We start from the raw sequence: 16,460 nt of genomic DNA on the forward strand, positions 1-16,460 counted from the left end.
ATACAAGATAAGAAAAACCCATATTCCCTCTTCCTATGTTGTTACAACTTTCCTATATTATATAAAATTTAAGCTACCAGCCTTTGTTTCTTCCTGATTAAAGGGATTTTTAGTGCATCAGAGAATACTACTACTATTTACTTTTGGGTTTTCAAAAGACGGTATTAATTCTGTTGCTACTAACTATAAGCCTTAATGACTCATTTTACCTCAGGACTTATTCCCAAACCTTAACCTTAGATATACACCCACATCTAGATCTAGCTCTTGGATAGTCTTCTTTTGACTCCCAAAGCATCTCCTGTTGTATTTCTGGCTGCTTGAACAATTTATTTGAGGTTTTGCTGCCTGCTTGTTTAACCCTCTTCTGGCAAGATCTCAGGGCCTAAGGAACTCTCTGTCACTGTAACTCCAAGTTCTACAAGTGGACCCTTCCCCCCCCCCCCCCCCCCCGCCACCAAATCTCTTTAGAATTTCCTGTTAGAAGAGGCTTTGGCATAAGAGAGTCTCCAAAACTAGAGCCATGACGAACTATTAAACAATCCTATGCATGTTTAACCAAAAAAAGAAAAGTCATAAAACTCCCAGTGATAATTCTTAAGGACGCTGTCCCTATTATAAGCCTCTTAAAGACTACGTTTACCTCAGGAAAAAAATCCCTAACCTTTACTCTAACCAAATACACCACACAGCAGTCTTCTTCTGAATCCCAAAGCTTCTCCTATTGTATTTCTGGCTGCTCATGCCATTTATATGGGTGTTTGCCTCTGCCTGCTTGTATAAGTGTCTTTTACCTCAGGGGAAAAGAATCCCTAACCTTTACTCTAACCAAATACACCACACAGCAGTCTTCTTCTGAATCCCAAAACTTCTTCTATTGTATTTCTGGCTGCTTGGGCCATTTATCTGGGTGTTTGTTTCTGCCTGCTTGTATAACCTTCTTTTACCTCAGGAAAAAACACCCCTAAACCTTTAGCCAAATACACCCCATAACAGTCTTCTTCTGAATCCCAAAGCTTCTCTTATTGTATTTCTGGCTGCTTGGACCATTTATCTGGGTGTTTGCCTCTGCCTGCTTGTATAAGCTTCTTTTAGGGCAGCTTTCTGGCATAATACAGCCACCCTACACCTGACCTTCACTAACTACCCATGGTTATCCCACAGGAATAACTTAATATTCGAGGGGAATATTCAACAGAACCCTTAGTTTCATATTCAAGCCTCGGCTGTTGAGTTTCTCCTCAGTTTTCTTTCTGAAACTTCACCTACCAAAGAACACCCCTTCCCTCTCGCTGTCTAATCTCAGACTGACTGACTCCAAATGTCTTTTCCCGCTCTTTCCCACCTCATGGGAACGCCCAGCCAATCAGAACTGAATTTACCTGATCCAAGCCCCACCCAGAAATATTCAAATTATTTGTTTCTCTCTTCCCCCACTTCAGAACATCAATAAATAATTACTATAACAGGCTTTTGACAGAATATATATATAATTTTCCAAAAGAAAGTCAACTAGAAGTATGAAAAAGAAAAGAAGTAAATAAAAAAGGGGAATATATTGAATTTAAATAAAATTATCCACAGAGGGTAGTACATAACATCTTTTAAATGCCTCCTGAAGACATGCCTTTTTTACACAGGCTTTCCCTGTTTTTTTAATGTAGCTAGTTTTATACTGCCTTTTTTAACTTCTTAATGATTTAAATTTATACTTGTTATAGTTTATGTTTTTTAATTGTGCATTTCTCAGAGAGCTTCAGCTGATGGGCAGTATAAAAATGTAATAAATAAATAAATAAATAAATTTAACCTCTATTCATATTTTTCACTTAGCATTACAGACCAAACTATATGAGGAGTTCATGGGCTGCTTAGAAGTTTCCTTTTATCATTCTTCTCTATATCAAACTAATATTTAGTCTCTTTTCCATAATCTGAGGAAAGGGTTTGGCATATACTACTGTGCATGATCCTGCTCAGTATATAAAATAAAATCCTGTCATGTTTTATAAAAGTCAGGTATTTTGACTTTGGCTAATTTTATGGCATTTTTTTTCTGTCATGGCTACGTGCTATAATTTCATATACCATGATTTCAATGTATTCCTACTTTGGGCTATGAGCCTGTTGATTTGAAGATGGTCCCTGAAAGGATTTCCTAAAACCATTTGGAATGAACCAAAGTGTTTCAATGACCACTCAATGTCCTTCATTTTAGTATGTCTCCAGGGCACATTTTCCCTTAGTCAAGCAAGCCCGTCAACATGAAAGGAAACTGCATTCCAGCATCTGAGGAAGGCACATAAAAGGCACTCCTCCATTTAGCTGGTTCTGGCATTTAAAAACATTGAACAAGGAGCAAAGGCTGGTTCTAATGGGACAAATGTCATCTCAGCTTTAATGTCATGCGGATGGGGAAGTCGTTTTTGTGGGAGAAGTGACACAGAGCTAGTCTCATGGCTGCTCCTTAAGCTATTTGCTGAGCCCCAGCATCCTGCTCCTCACAGAGGCCAATCTTACCAAATGACTTCAGGAAGACCCCAAACAGGGCATGATAATACAATAGTCCTCTTCTGCTGCTGCTCCCCAGCAAATGGTATGCAGAAGCATGTATCCTATTTAGGATCAGGGTGCTGTTCTCACGCTAAAAGCCATATTTACCATTGCCTGCTTCATGAAGCAGTGATGTAAATAACCTGAAGAAGTATTTTCTTGACATATAAGCAGTAAATTATGCTCATATGTATATATACACGTATCACTAGAATTTTAGGGGGGAAATAAACAGATTGGAATAACATTTCAGAACTTTTTTTTTTGCTGTCAAACTGGGCGGAGAGTAGTGGGGAGCACTCACGCAAACATGTACATTTTGTCAGTGTTTTTGTTGTGCACGCGCATGTGCATTCGTTGTTTTGATTTGTCTGGTTTTGGCCCGATGTATTTTGTCTCAGTGTGTTTCTCTGAGCATCAAGTTTGCCTTCTGTGGAACTAGTATTCTCATTCTCTCTCTCTCTCTCTCTGTGTGTATGTGCTTTGTGTGGGCAAATTTGACATTTAAGGCTCAGAGGCTTCCCCCCACCCCCAAGGTTTGTATGTATGTTTTTGGTTAAGTGACTTTTCTTTTAGGCTTCTCAGCTTGCCTTCTAGGATATGGGTGTTTTGTGAATGGTCATTTTAGCCATTGTGTTAATGCATAACATTCTCTAAAAATTCCAAATGTGCCCATTAGCCCAAAAAGGTTGGGGATCCCTAGATAGAACTGTTGAGCTAATCAGAACATAGTGGTTCATCACACATCCTGATCAAGCAAGAGAGGTTCAGTAATATTCTTTATTGTCTTATTGAAGCAGAAATCCAAGAGCAAAAGAAAACTCCCAGAGAAGTCACAAGTGCAACTAAGGGCTAAAACAGCCTTTCCCAATGAGGTGCCCTCAAGATGTTTTGGACTACAACTCTATCCATAGACAGCAGTCAGGGGTTATGGGAATTGTAATCTAGAACATCTGGAGGGTGCCATATTGGGGAAGGCTGGACTATACTACATAATGATATATCCAACACTTTAACTCCTTTTAGTTCGAAGTTAAAAAGTTAAGCAATGTGACCGGAACAAATATCAGGCAAATGGAACAACTCAATATATCAAAAAATACAGTCCATGATGATCAAATAGCATCAGTCTCTAAAGGCACATACATCATCTGCTAATCTCTTCCAAACTATATCAGACAAGGGAGTGGTGACTAAGTGTTCTGTTGGTCGTTTCTTTTACAACAATAATAAAATGAGATTTTGTCTGCTATGTCATATCAGTGTCTCATTGGCACATTCACATGATTTGGCCATGCCTTGATCTCCTTTGTGGTTAAAGTTTAGAATGTCTTTCTTCACTGTGACACAATACTATGGCTATCTTTTGTTAACAATCCATCCAGTTAAGTTGTCCATGTTCAGCAATGTAATTTCTAGTATTCTGACATCCAACCCTAATATATTGTAAGACTTCTTGTTCTTTAATATATATTTTTTGCAATTTATAGCATAAAGACATTATTTTTAAACAAATTTATATCCAGTTTTCTTTTACAATAAACAAAAGGTGTCCAATTGTTGTCTGCCTACTTTTACACAAACAAAATTTGCTAGTTTGGACACTACATGGTTCTGGAATTTTCATATTCATTCCTGAACCGATTGTTCTTCTTTACACTACTTGATGTATACTCTCCTTGCTACAATCATATATGCAACAATTCATCCTTAAAAAATATTGGTATTTCTAATCTAGGTTAGCAAAAGTAAAAAAAGAAGAAAAAAGAATCCAGTTGAACCTCACAGCCTATTATTTCTTTTTATTGATTTTGCAATAGATTACCAATATTGTTTCGCTTTAGGGTACAATTATCATAAATTAATAAATGTATCAGTACACAAATGAAATTGCCAACACATCTGTCGTGTTAATCAATTTGTTAAATTTATTAAGTGTACTATGTCACCCATTAAATTAAAATTGTTTTCTCTAACACTGATATTCATAAAGAATACCAGGTGTTTTCAGAGTATAACAAGTATGGTAGTGTTCAAAGCCAGTGCCCACTTTGTTTTCACTTGTTCTGGTTCACATTTTAATTTCAACAAGATCTTTTATGCAATACCCCATAATTTGGTCCAATAGTATAACAAATCAATATTTCAAAATCGGTCTTCTCTTCTAACCTATTCATTACCTTTTGTCATCCAGCTTTGCAAGTAAGTTCTCACCTCAAAATATTCAAGCAAAGGAAGAATCTCATATACTAGTTTTAATTATATCATATGATTAAGATTCAGAATTTCTAATGATATTATATAATCCATATGTTTACATTTATCGATGTTAGTGAGCCTCTTCATGGGATTAAACTGTATACCATGTTATCAATGCTATCAAAACTTTAGCTAGAGTCAAGATAGATCAATATTTGTCCCATGTTCTAAGAATATTTTAAATAATTATTCTTTATTTCAATGTTTTCTGAGAAATTCAGTTTCTTTGGTCAAAAGATAGAGTTTAGATCAAAATCTATACATTCATGCTTAAAGTATCTTGATTGCTTTGATCATATGAGCCATGTTAGTGTAGTGATAAATGTATCAGCAACTTTGAGATCAGGGTTGGGGGACCTGTAGCCCTCCAGGTGCAGTTGGACTACAACTCCCAGCAGCCCCAGCCAACATGGCCAATGGTCAGGGATAATGGGGTTTGTAGTCCACTGCCAGGAAGGCCACAGGTTCCTTACCCCCTTACCTAGATCTCGTAGATGTCTTCAAGTCATGTAACCTTTTACGTAGCTTTTTGAATCTGATGGAGTTTATTGCATGTTGGGGGAATCATGGCAAGTCTCTGCTATTACTTTTTCATGGAATATACTCACCTACTGAGTTGAACTTCCTTATTCATATCAAAAGATATGGGCATCGTAGCGGCAACTGATACAAGTCTTTTCCTTTCATCAAATTCACCAAGGATTTAGGGTTTGTAAGAAGACTGAAGGATGGCAGGTGGCATTGTCTATATAAACTATTTTCATAAACTTTTTCTGTTGAGGCACCCCAGTTGTGGAGTAACCTCCCCTTGGAGGCCCAGCTGGCGCTGGCGCTGGCTTCATTTCAGCGTCAAGTTAAAATATGGCTTTTTATCAAAGCTTTTGAGGGCTAAATTACCTTTTTATTCTCTCAGCATTTTAACAGTCTATAAATTTATTTTAAATTTTGCTATTTTAAATTTGTATTTCTGCACTGCTGCTTTTATCCTGGTTGTGCTTTTATATTGTATTTTATATCATGTTTTTATACTGTTTGTTTCATACTTTGAATGGTTTTAATTTTTGTGAACAGCCCAGGGAGCTTTGGCTATTGGGTGGTATAAAAATGCAATAAATAAATAAATAAATTCTGCATGGCTGCACATATTTTTATTTTTGTTTCTATTCCTTTAAAAAAAAACAAAAAAACAAAAAAAACTTCTATTGGTTTTAATTTAACGATTTGATACATTTTTACCTGTGTATATTATTGTTTTCCATTGTCCTGATTTTATCTGTACGCTGCCCTGAGATCCCAGTGATATAGGGCGGGATGCAAATGTTTTAATAAATAATAAATAAGCCCAAACACTAGCCAAGCATTACTTCTCAACCTGCACATAGTGTTTTCCTGCTTTGGTAAAAGTTCTGGAACAAAATGCAATCGGCATCCATTTGAATATTTACTGCACTGGACTATTCCAGCTGGGCAAGCACTTCTAATGTGGATTCTACTATGTACTGGGTATTCAAACTGAAAATATATGACCTTTCTGCAGCTTGTTTTTAAAATGGCAGGATTCTTCTTTCCCCTGGGCTTTCTTCTGTGCTGCTTTTGCAGTAACGTGAAAAGTAAACATAAGGAAATTTAAAAATATAACTTCAAATAAAAGATTTCTGAAGTACAGGTCTTCCCCCACATCCAAAGAACATATTTTGACAGTTTGTTGAAAAAATAAGAAATTATACACTGCTTAGGGTTGACTTTTATTAAATACACTACTATTGGTATTTTGTTCATAATCTTTAGATCACTCATGGACAGACTTGCTTAAAAATGTATTTTCTTTTTTTAGAAAAAAACATTTGCAAAATTAAAGCTAAAATACATCTTACACACACCTCTGGATAATCTGCTGACTTATATTAGCAAAGAATGTCTTTCAGTCAATATGTACATGTGCTTGTATGAGAGATAATCATGAGATAGGATGCCTTTTAATCTGGTGCACTATTGCATCAAATCTGACTAAAAGAAAATAAGTGTAATAAGGTTAACTATAAAGGTGCTGAATGTAATAATGGAATAACAATGAGAAACCCATACTTTGTTATGCCATTTTGCAGGTAATTTAAATCCAAGTTTAGCATCTTTCTACACAAGAGAATTGTCTGCAGGACACCTTTGCTAGGTGGAGGCAATCCTCTTTGCAAAATAATTCAATACAAATGTACATCAAGTCATGCAAAAGGAGGAAAACAGCATGTTACAACAAATCTGAAAAAAATAAATACAATTGTCCAGGCATCCCTTTAGCGCTGTAATGTTATGTTACAGCTGTTTACTGTGGCAGAAGTTTTCAGTGCATGGATCATAAACCACCATACAATTCAGAGGCAGAAACAAAAGACGTTGCAAATTCCCTATATTTCCCACCATCAAATCTTTGTGGCAATTTCTGTGGCAATTTCTAGCGACGAAACCAAAGCCAACTATTTAGTAGCCAGAAAGCTACAGTAATTGAATACACGATCATTTCTCTTTTCGCACGCTCTTTGTTTTCTTCTTCCAGAAGTTGCAGACGGCGATTAAGTTTGATTATCTAAAAAAGAAAGGAAATGTTTTTCAACTTTAACATTTAGCACAAGTTTACTAATAACTTCAAGACTTCTCAGACTCATGCACTCCAGATTTGTGTGATCATAGGAGGGTCAAGCTGCTGTGGGACTCTGGTAATGGAAGCCTGCAGCTCCTCAAAAGTTGCAGTATAAGAGTTCTTTTCAATAGACGACTCTCTTGGTTCCATACTCCTAAGGCCTCAGAATCCTGGCAGTTATAAATAACTAAATCAAGCATGTAATATAAATAAATAATCCAATTCAGCTTCTTAAAGCCAATCAGAAGACAGATTAAGCCTAAGTACAGAAATAAAATACAGCCCATACAAACCCAAATAGATTTCCATTCTAACTTAATAAGGAAGTACAGGAATCCTACAACCCTGCACACACATCTGGTTCACATAACGTAACAGCCCACCGCAGTTTAATTTAAAGGAGCTGTTGTGTCGTGCTGGGCTTGCTGTGTCTTGTGAACCCCAACAATAGGTTATTTGAGGGTTATGTAATCCTCAAACAACCCCTGCTGCCTGGGTTCACATGACATGACAAGCCATATTCAAAATGGCTGTGGCACCTCAAGTGTTAATTAACCCACTTTGGCTTGTTGTGATATGCAAATTGACACTGACTGGAAGGCACACCTCATCCATGGCAATGTCCTTCCCAACTGGGCCTCCTTTCTGAATATCTTTCTCTTTACTCACATTTATGCTCTGAAGTCCCTATATTTTATCAGTGTACGTCAGAAACTGAGAATGCACTAGCTGCTGTCTGGTATCCTAGGCCTGCTAGTACTGAGAGAGAAGAAATGTATTATGCCACAGGAGAAAAAAATTACTTGCACTTCTGAATGTTAGTGCAAATTTAAATTTTGTTCCGCTCATAGCTCCCATTCCTTATCTGAATAGGTAGAGAATTAACTATATTACTGGAAAGAAGCATACGAACCAGCACTACAATAGCTGAAGCATTTTAGATACCTGTCGTCTCAAAGAAGCAGCATCCACAACTGTCAAATCTTCTGGCGTTCCATCAAATGATGTATCCACATTTGAAAGAGTATACCTATGAGATGAAAAGGGCAAATATGCTTCAGTGGCACAGATGTACAGGAGATTGTGTATATAGGGACCCTAAAATCAGCCTCCATACCACCATTTTGAAAAAAAGGGATCCAGGAAGTTCCTTAAAATTACCAACCAACTAAATTGGAAAGCATGATTAAAGATACAATCATCATGCTTATAGAAGAACAAGTGTTGCTGAAGAGTCAACATGGCTTCTGCAAAACCAAGTCCTGTCTCACTACCTTTTAGAATTCTTCGAGAGTGCCATCAAGAATGTAGACAGGAGTGATCTAATAAACACTGTTTATTTGGTCTTTCAAAAGGCTTTTGACAAAGTCCCTCATCAAAGACTCCTGACCATACTTAGCAGTCATGGGATAAGAGGGGAGAGGTCCTCTTATGGATAGGTAAGAAATTCGAGAACAATAAGTTGAGAGTAGGAATAAATGAACAATTCCCATTTATTTGATCATAAACAATCTAGAGATTGTGGTGATCAATGACATCACATTATTTAGGATGGTTAAAACAAAAAGAGATTGCAAACAACTCCAAAATGATCTCTCCAAACTGGGGAAATGGACATTAAAGTGGCAAATGGATTGAATCTAAGAGGTGTAACTTGATACACAAAGGGGCAGAAAATCGTGACTTCACATTTACCCTGATGGGATCTGTGACTAATCAGGAAAAGGATATTGAAGTTGTGGTGGATTGTGTAATGAAAATGTCAACTCAGTGTGCAGCTGCTATGAAAAAGGTGAATTCTATATTGGGGTTCATCAAGAAAAAAATCAAAAATTAAACTGCTAATATACTTTTATGCAAGTGTATGATGTGGTATACAGTTCTGGTCCACCCCACCCGCAATTGAATATACATCTGAAAAAGATACGGAAAATGGCAACCAAAATGATCAAGGGGCTGAAGCATCTTCGCTATGAGGAAAGTTGCAACATTTGGCACTGTTTAGCTTAGAAAAATGTGAGTAAGGGGAGAGGGATGGTATAAACTGCATGGTATGGAGAAAGCAGATATGGAGAAGTTTTTCTCCATTTTTCATAATATTAGAAGCCAGAATCATCCAATGAAGCAGCATGGTGGAAATTCAGGGTCGGCAAAAGGAAGTTCTTTACAAATGCATAGTTAAACTGTGGAACTTACTACTACAAGATGTAGTGATAGCTGCCCACTTGGACAGCTTTAAAAGGGAATTAGACAATTTTATTGAGGATAAAACTATCAATGGCTACTAGTCATGATGGCCATATAACCTGAAGTATCAGAAGCAGTATCAGAAGCTCAGAGGATGGCAACAAGGGAGAGGGCCTTTTCAGTGGTGGCCCCCCAATTATGGAATGATCTCCCCGATGACGCTCGCCTGGTGCCAACATTGGTTTTTCTCTTCTCCCAGGCATTTAACAGCATTTAACAACGTATGCTAAGTTTTTTTAAAAAAAATGGACCTAGAACTGTTGTGGTTTAAATGGATACTGTTGTTTTATACTGTTGTTTTTATATTTTTGATGGTTTTAAATTTTGTATACTTTTTAATATTCAATGTTTTTAACTTTTGTAAACCGCCCAGAGAGCTTCGGCTATGGGCCGGTATATAAATTTAATAAATAAATAAATAAATAAATAAATAAAGCAGTATGGCTCTCAAAACCAGTTGCTGGGGAACATAAGCAGAACAATGCTATTACACCTTATTACTATTTCTTAGATGCCTTGTCCTGCTTGTTGTCTTCCCCTAGCATCTGAGTGGTCACTGTGGAAATAAAATGCTGGACTAGACAGGACTTTAATCTGCTCCAGCAGGACTCCTATAATATGTAAAAGTATATACCATTTCCTAGTAACAAAACTTATAAAAGCATAAAACATAATAAAAACACAATAAAATATTCATTGGTCAACCATAACTATATTGACTGCATCAGCTGGGTCACCCCCAAGGAAAAGCCTGCCTGAAGAGGTAGTCTTGAGCAGATGTTTAAATATCAAAACTGACGATGCCTGCCTAATGTCAATAGGGAGTGCATTCCAAAGGGCAGGTGCTGCAGCCTGAAACACTGTGGCCAAGTAATCACAGTTCAGGAACGGCCATTGCCAGCAAACCAGCAGAGCTAGTACAAGGCACTCCTAGCCAATGAGGCCATCTAAGCTTCAAGTGACAGACTGATTTAGGAGTAGCACACCCGTTTCTTCGGGGGAGTGCAATCCCATCCAGGATAGACAACTGACCTATTTTCCAAACCTACCTACCCAATTTAAATCTCATCAGGATTTAAACTGTTTATTGGCCCTCATATAGCTCACCACTGCATCCAAACGCCAGTCCAGAGCCTGCACATCACACTTGATTCAGATGTTACAGAGAAACAGAGCTTGGTCTGTAGCGGCACCAACCCTCTGAAAAACCCTCCCTTGTGTTGCTTGGAAGGCGGAAAAAGTATAATGTTTTAAACGCCTCCTAAAAATGTATCGTTTTAGGCAAGCCTTCCCTGGACTGTAACTTATTCTCGTTTTATGTAACTTTTGAAGTTTAAAGTTTTAACCTGGATTGTTGTTATATTATGGTTTTAGATGTAAACTGCCCAGAGAGCCTATGCTGTTGGTCAGTATAAATATATAATAAATAATAATAAAAATAACAGAGTACTACTGGATGGACCCTCGGTCTGATCCAGCATGACACTTCTTATGTTCTTATCCGGCTTGTTTAGGCTTGGGCTTTCTCTGCAGGTCCTGTACCCTGGCCTGGAGGTTACCAGGGGCTTGGGGAGGAGGCAGGGAGCGGAATTCCTTTGTTATATTCAGTCATAGAAATTACATACTGCACACAGATACATAATTTTACAGTATCAAGTTCAAAATATGCATGTTACACAAAACATTCATATTGGGAGTTGGCTGTGATCAGATTTTACAACTATCTAGAAAAACAATAAGTATTTAAGACTTGGATTTAAGTAATATGCATACTAAGATCATGTTCATAACCTGTGCAATAAATCCCTTGTGTGTTTACTTAGAAGTAAGCTCCATTGAATTCAGTGGTGCATCCTCCCAGGTAAGCAGATATAGAAGGGGTAGGCAACTTCAACCAGTCCCGGGCAAATTTCTGGCCCCTGAATCTCACCCAGGGTGGGACAGTCCCCTGTGGCTTGCTGCACCTCAAAAAAATCAGCAGCTACACAGAATCAAAAGGGCCATATTTAGCTTGGAAACAGTGAGATCTTAATGCAGAAGGATCCAAGATACTACAAAAGCATCTCTACTTCCAGGTGACCAGGCAATGCTTACTCATCATTTTTCTGACCTAACAATGAGGTAGGCATGACAGGCACCTCTTTTTTCCTTTCCCCACTGCACTCCCAAATGAAGAACCATCTAAGCCATAAAAATTAGATTTGGACACTAGTTTGAAATTCTGTGTGTTTTATTACTCATAGACATACCATTCTCTAGATGCACAGGTAAGTCCTGGACAATTCTTTACAAAATGGGATTGTAAAAGGATTTCCTTTCAGCAAAACAGAATTGAAAATGTTCAAAAAAATTGTGGTGTTTATAAATAAAGTAGGTACAATGGACATGTTCTAGCCACTCTGGTTTTGTAAATCATCTCAGGTGTATTTAAAAAACAAGAATGCCAAACCAATTTCTTCAGTCACAATCATTTGCTAAGGTAAAATAGCTCAGAGAGCTTCGGCTATGGAACGGTATATAAATGTAATAAATACTAATAAAAGGGTTATTTCTCAGCACTGTCAGCCAACAGTGAGACCAAATTAAACTGTTTTATACTTCAAGAACATGAGAAGCGCCATGCTGGATCAGACCAAGGGTCCATCTAGTCCAGCATTCTGATCACACAGTGGCCAACCAGCCGTCAGCCAAGTACCAACAAAGCAGGACATAGTGCAACAGCACCCTCCCACCCATGTTCCCCAGCAACTGGTGCACACAGGCTTACTGCCTCGGATACTGGAGATAGCATACAACCATCAGGGCTAGTAGCCATTGATAGCCTTTGCCTCCAGGAATTTATCCACCCCCCTTTTAAAGCCATCCAAATTAGTGGCCATCACTACATCTTGTGGTAGTGAGTTCCACACTAGAGATTGGAGAGGGAGAAATGCATGGAGAATAAATCCTTTAATTCTATAAGATTAGACTCAAGAATAGTTAGTCAATGGAGAGAGTGCAGAAAAGGAGAAGGAGGAAAGCACTACGGATAACCACAGGCATTATCTGAAACACATTTTAATTTAACTTCAAATGATTTTTTAAATACAAATTTAATTTCCTGTGTTAAATTTAATATGTCCAGTCCAAGGATTCTATGTAAGTTTAATGGGTTATGTACTGTCAGATTAATTTAAGAGTTTACCAATGTTTTAGTTATTTTGAAACAAGTTTTAGGCCTGGACTAAGCCTTATCATGAATACTAAAATCAATGAGAAATCCATCAATTCCTTTTGTAACGTAGGACTGGCCTCTTAAAGGTCAGCAGGCATTGTTCAATGCAAAAAATTCCAGTGAAAGGATTTAAAATGTTGATATGTAAGACAGCTAGAGCTGTACCGAGTATAAAACAAAAAGTCTGTTTGATCTCAAAACATATAAATCTACTGAACATACAATCCTAAGTATGCCTATCAGAAAGTAAGCTCTGCTGAAGTACTACTACTACTTGACCACTGAGCAAACATGTTCAGGAGCAAACCACTGTCAATTCTGTGAAAGCTGAATATAGGATATCATTGCTAACTATATGAAAGTTTACCTGGCGTCATGATGAGGGTTTGAGGAAGTGGCAGCAGCCGACCCACCTCGCAACACTGGCCTAGGGCAAGTTTTTTGTGGATAGGAGACACAAGACAGAAACAGGAAACAGGGAAAAGACAGAGAGAAGAAGTAGAACAAAAAACCAAAGTCAAAGATTAAGATATTTCTAGTCCATCATACCGAAATAGCACAAATATAAACCCTAGTTATATTTTCAAGATAGTTCATTTTATAAATATTAATGTGTGAAGGTATTTTAACAATTTGCTTGTTACTTTTTCCAGATACTGGACTAATTCCAAATGTAGTCATATATAGAGTAGACCCACTGAAATCAATGGGACTTAAATCACGTCTAACCTAATTCTGATTTCAGTGGGTCTACCTGACGAATGACTAGATGTGGAACCAATCCTTTTTTCTTTTTCTTTTTTTGGGAGGATTTTCTTTTGGAATTGAAGCTTAAAGACTTGTTTCAAAACTATATAGATAATGTCCACCTGTCCGCTGTGTGGTCAGGGTGCAGTCATGTTAAAGTTAAACTGAAATCCCCCCCCCCCCAGGTAATTCAGTGTACATAACTACAATAGACTTGCCAGTAGGAATTAGTAACATATCAAATTAATCACAAGAGTCAAGATGGACCAGGAGGAGGACAATGTACTAAAGCAGATCCAAGATGATCTACATCCCCCAAAATAGCAATGTAATGGTGCAGCCCTATATTCTCCAGGTGCTTGGATTTGTTAGCTCCTCCCACTTAATGTATTTCCCCTCCTCTTCTCCCCATTTTAAAAACTTATTTTAATATTTTTCCAGTATCATGTAAGTACACTGAGTTTATTGGTTATGGCCCTGAATACCAAAAAGGAAAGGAAATAACAGAGTTAAATATATAATTACAATGATCTTTCCCACTTTCTCTTTGTCTCTTGGTCAGCAAAAGCCTAAACTATGGTTCTACTGAGCTTATTCAACAGATGGCTAAACCCAAGAGGATTGTTAAGTATTCCAAGGGTGGTATCCAATGGAGGCCTCAGCAGAAAACAATTCCACCGGCTTAAGTCAGGAGACTCAATTTTCAAAGAGTCCCCCAACCTACTTATGCCCCCTGTCTTTCTGAGAGATGGGGGACCCTGTATAACTGAATGTGATATGGCATGGAGTGCTGTTGTGCCTGCTTAAGCGGGCAGAAGCACTTTCCACTAAAGTAAAGCCACCACTGGATACAACCCTAAGGAGTTCAACAGAAAATGTTACTGCATACTATGCTTGAACAGAAAACAGTATGTTTGCCAATTGCTATTGGTTCTCTAAACAATGAACCAGACACACTGTGACTTTCTTGAACAAAGATACTTGAACAGAGATTATTTTTTTAAAAAGGCAAGCCCTATGTTGTCCATAGACACAGCACAGTTGCCACATTCAAGTTCCAATATATGATTGCTCTACCCTTCACAAATGAAAGCACACTACCACCATTCTAGTATAGAAGATGATGAGAATGCTGCTGGAAAATTTAGAGATGTCAATAAACTGCCATCACAAACTGCTGTTACCGGTGGATTCAGTGACCTGGTTTGCACATAAAGCTAACTAATGGTTTATTTAAACCCTAGATTGCTGAATTCTGGATTGTGGTAATATGCAAACCCAGTACAAACTATGGTTTGTTAATCTCAAACAGCTCAGAAAGAGAACCCATGGGTTGTTGTTAGCTGTGAACCCAAAAATTGTAGGTTCGTCATGAATTGATTTACCAGGCTAAAGAGATGTCAGTAAAAAAAATTGAGCTGCTCCACATGCTGCAAAGACATCTGGGATAGAGGGAGGGAGCGGACAAGGCAGAGGAAAACAAACAACAGAGTTGCCAGACAACCCCAAGGTATGACAATAAATCATGGATTAATCATGGATTAAATAAACCATGGGTAGGCATTATATGTGAACCAGGTCAGTGTGTGTGTCTACACAATTTTTTAGGCTGTTTTAAAATCGGATGCATCACAAACATATTAAAGTCTACACATACTAGGCCTGTTCAGACAACATGCTAAGCCATGATTAGGCTAACCTTTTGCAGTAAATGGTTAGTGAACATGCTTTAACCATAGTTATGTAGCCACCATGGTTAGGAATGGTTCACACAAAAGAGTAAGCCATAATGTTTAGCTCAAAATACTTAACCACTGTGGCTTAGCGAATCATCTGAACAGGGTCACTGAGTGAATGCAAAACATTTTTGCTATTCCTTGGTCAATAGCAATTCTTTCAGGTCTCTGATTAGAACCTAAGGCCAGATTCTTATTCTGATGGATGTAACAGGCATCTAGGAGCAGCACTGGTTTCTGCTTACCTCTAAGAAACTGTTGGCTTAGGTTAGGAAAAATAGACATCTTGAATTGCCCCCCCCCAAAAAAAAAAATCCCTGAAGGCCTTGATGTTGTGGCAATGAAGTGTGTTCGTCTAAGGTTTTTATGCCATAAATTAATTTCTCCAGTTTTTTCTCTTACTCCTTTCATGAGATGTTGAAAGGTTTGTTTTCTTTAGATATATAATTAATTTTATATCACTTGAAATCCAAAACTTTCTGGGATAAAAATAAATTACATGCCCTGGGCAGACTTGCTGTAGTTTATGCATAATTTGGGTTCTTTTAGGAGAGGGTGAGTTCCTATGATTGGAATTCTGGGTTAATATTTGTAAGAGAGAGACAAAAGGATTGGAATTCAAAAAATGCAGGAAGAAGAAAAACAGACCTACGTAAGAAGAGGAAAACCACAACTAAGTGGCGGAGGGATTGTTAGTTTTACTATTTAAAGAGTTCTTCCTGCAATCACAAGAATCTCTACACAACCCCCTGTACTGTTCTTACTTTTCCACAGAAACTCTTCAACTTTGCTTTTTCTCTGCAGTCACAAGGGACTAGAACTATGCTCTTACAACAAGAACAATGAAACTCAGGAGTCTGCCACAACTGCTATGGCCCTGTTCAGATAACACACAAAACCATGCTGCTTAACCACAAAATGGTTAACGGAATGCATTATGCATGGTTTAGAATGTTGTCTGAACAGGGCCTATATTCCACATCAGAGGCCCAAAATTTTACTTCACATTGATCATGGTCATAAAGCTTTCCAGAACGCCTGTCTACCACACACACACCTACACTAGAAA

General features: G+C 37.8%; 1 protein-coding gene across 5 annotated transcripts in view; it reads right to left on the reverse strand.

Annotated features, from left to right (window-relative positions):
• Positions 1-6,533: 6,533 nt before the first annotated feature.
• MFF (mitochondrial fission factor) overlaps positions 6,534-16,460 on the reverse strand; it is a 39,233-nt gene continuing 29,306 nt past the window's right edge. For 3 of the 5 annotated variants that reach the window (XM_063132202.1, XM_063132204.1, XM_063132201.1), the window contains 3 exons: positions 13,276-13,335; positions 8,393-8,477; positions 6,534-7,393 (listed from right to left, as the gene is read on the reverse strand). In XM_063132202.1, the coding sequence (XP_062988272.1) occupies positions 7,262-7,393; positions 8,393-8,477; positions 13,276-13,335 (277 nt within the window). In that variant the 3' untranslated portion in view covers positions 6,534-7,261. The remainder of the gene's footprint in view (positions 7,394-8,392; positions 8,478-13,275; positions 13,336-16,460) is intronic. The other 2 variants (XM_063132205.1, XM_063132203.1) reach the window with 1 other exon arrangement.

The sequence above is a fragment of the Elgaria multicarinata genome, chromosome 8 (assembly GCF_023053635.1).
Source record: "Elgaria multicarinata webbii isolate HBS135686 ecotype San Diego chromosome 8, rElgMul1.1.pri, whole genome shotgun sequence".
NCBI lineage: Eukaryota > Metazoa > Chordata > Lepidosauria > Squamata > Anguidae > Elgaria > Elgaria multicarinata.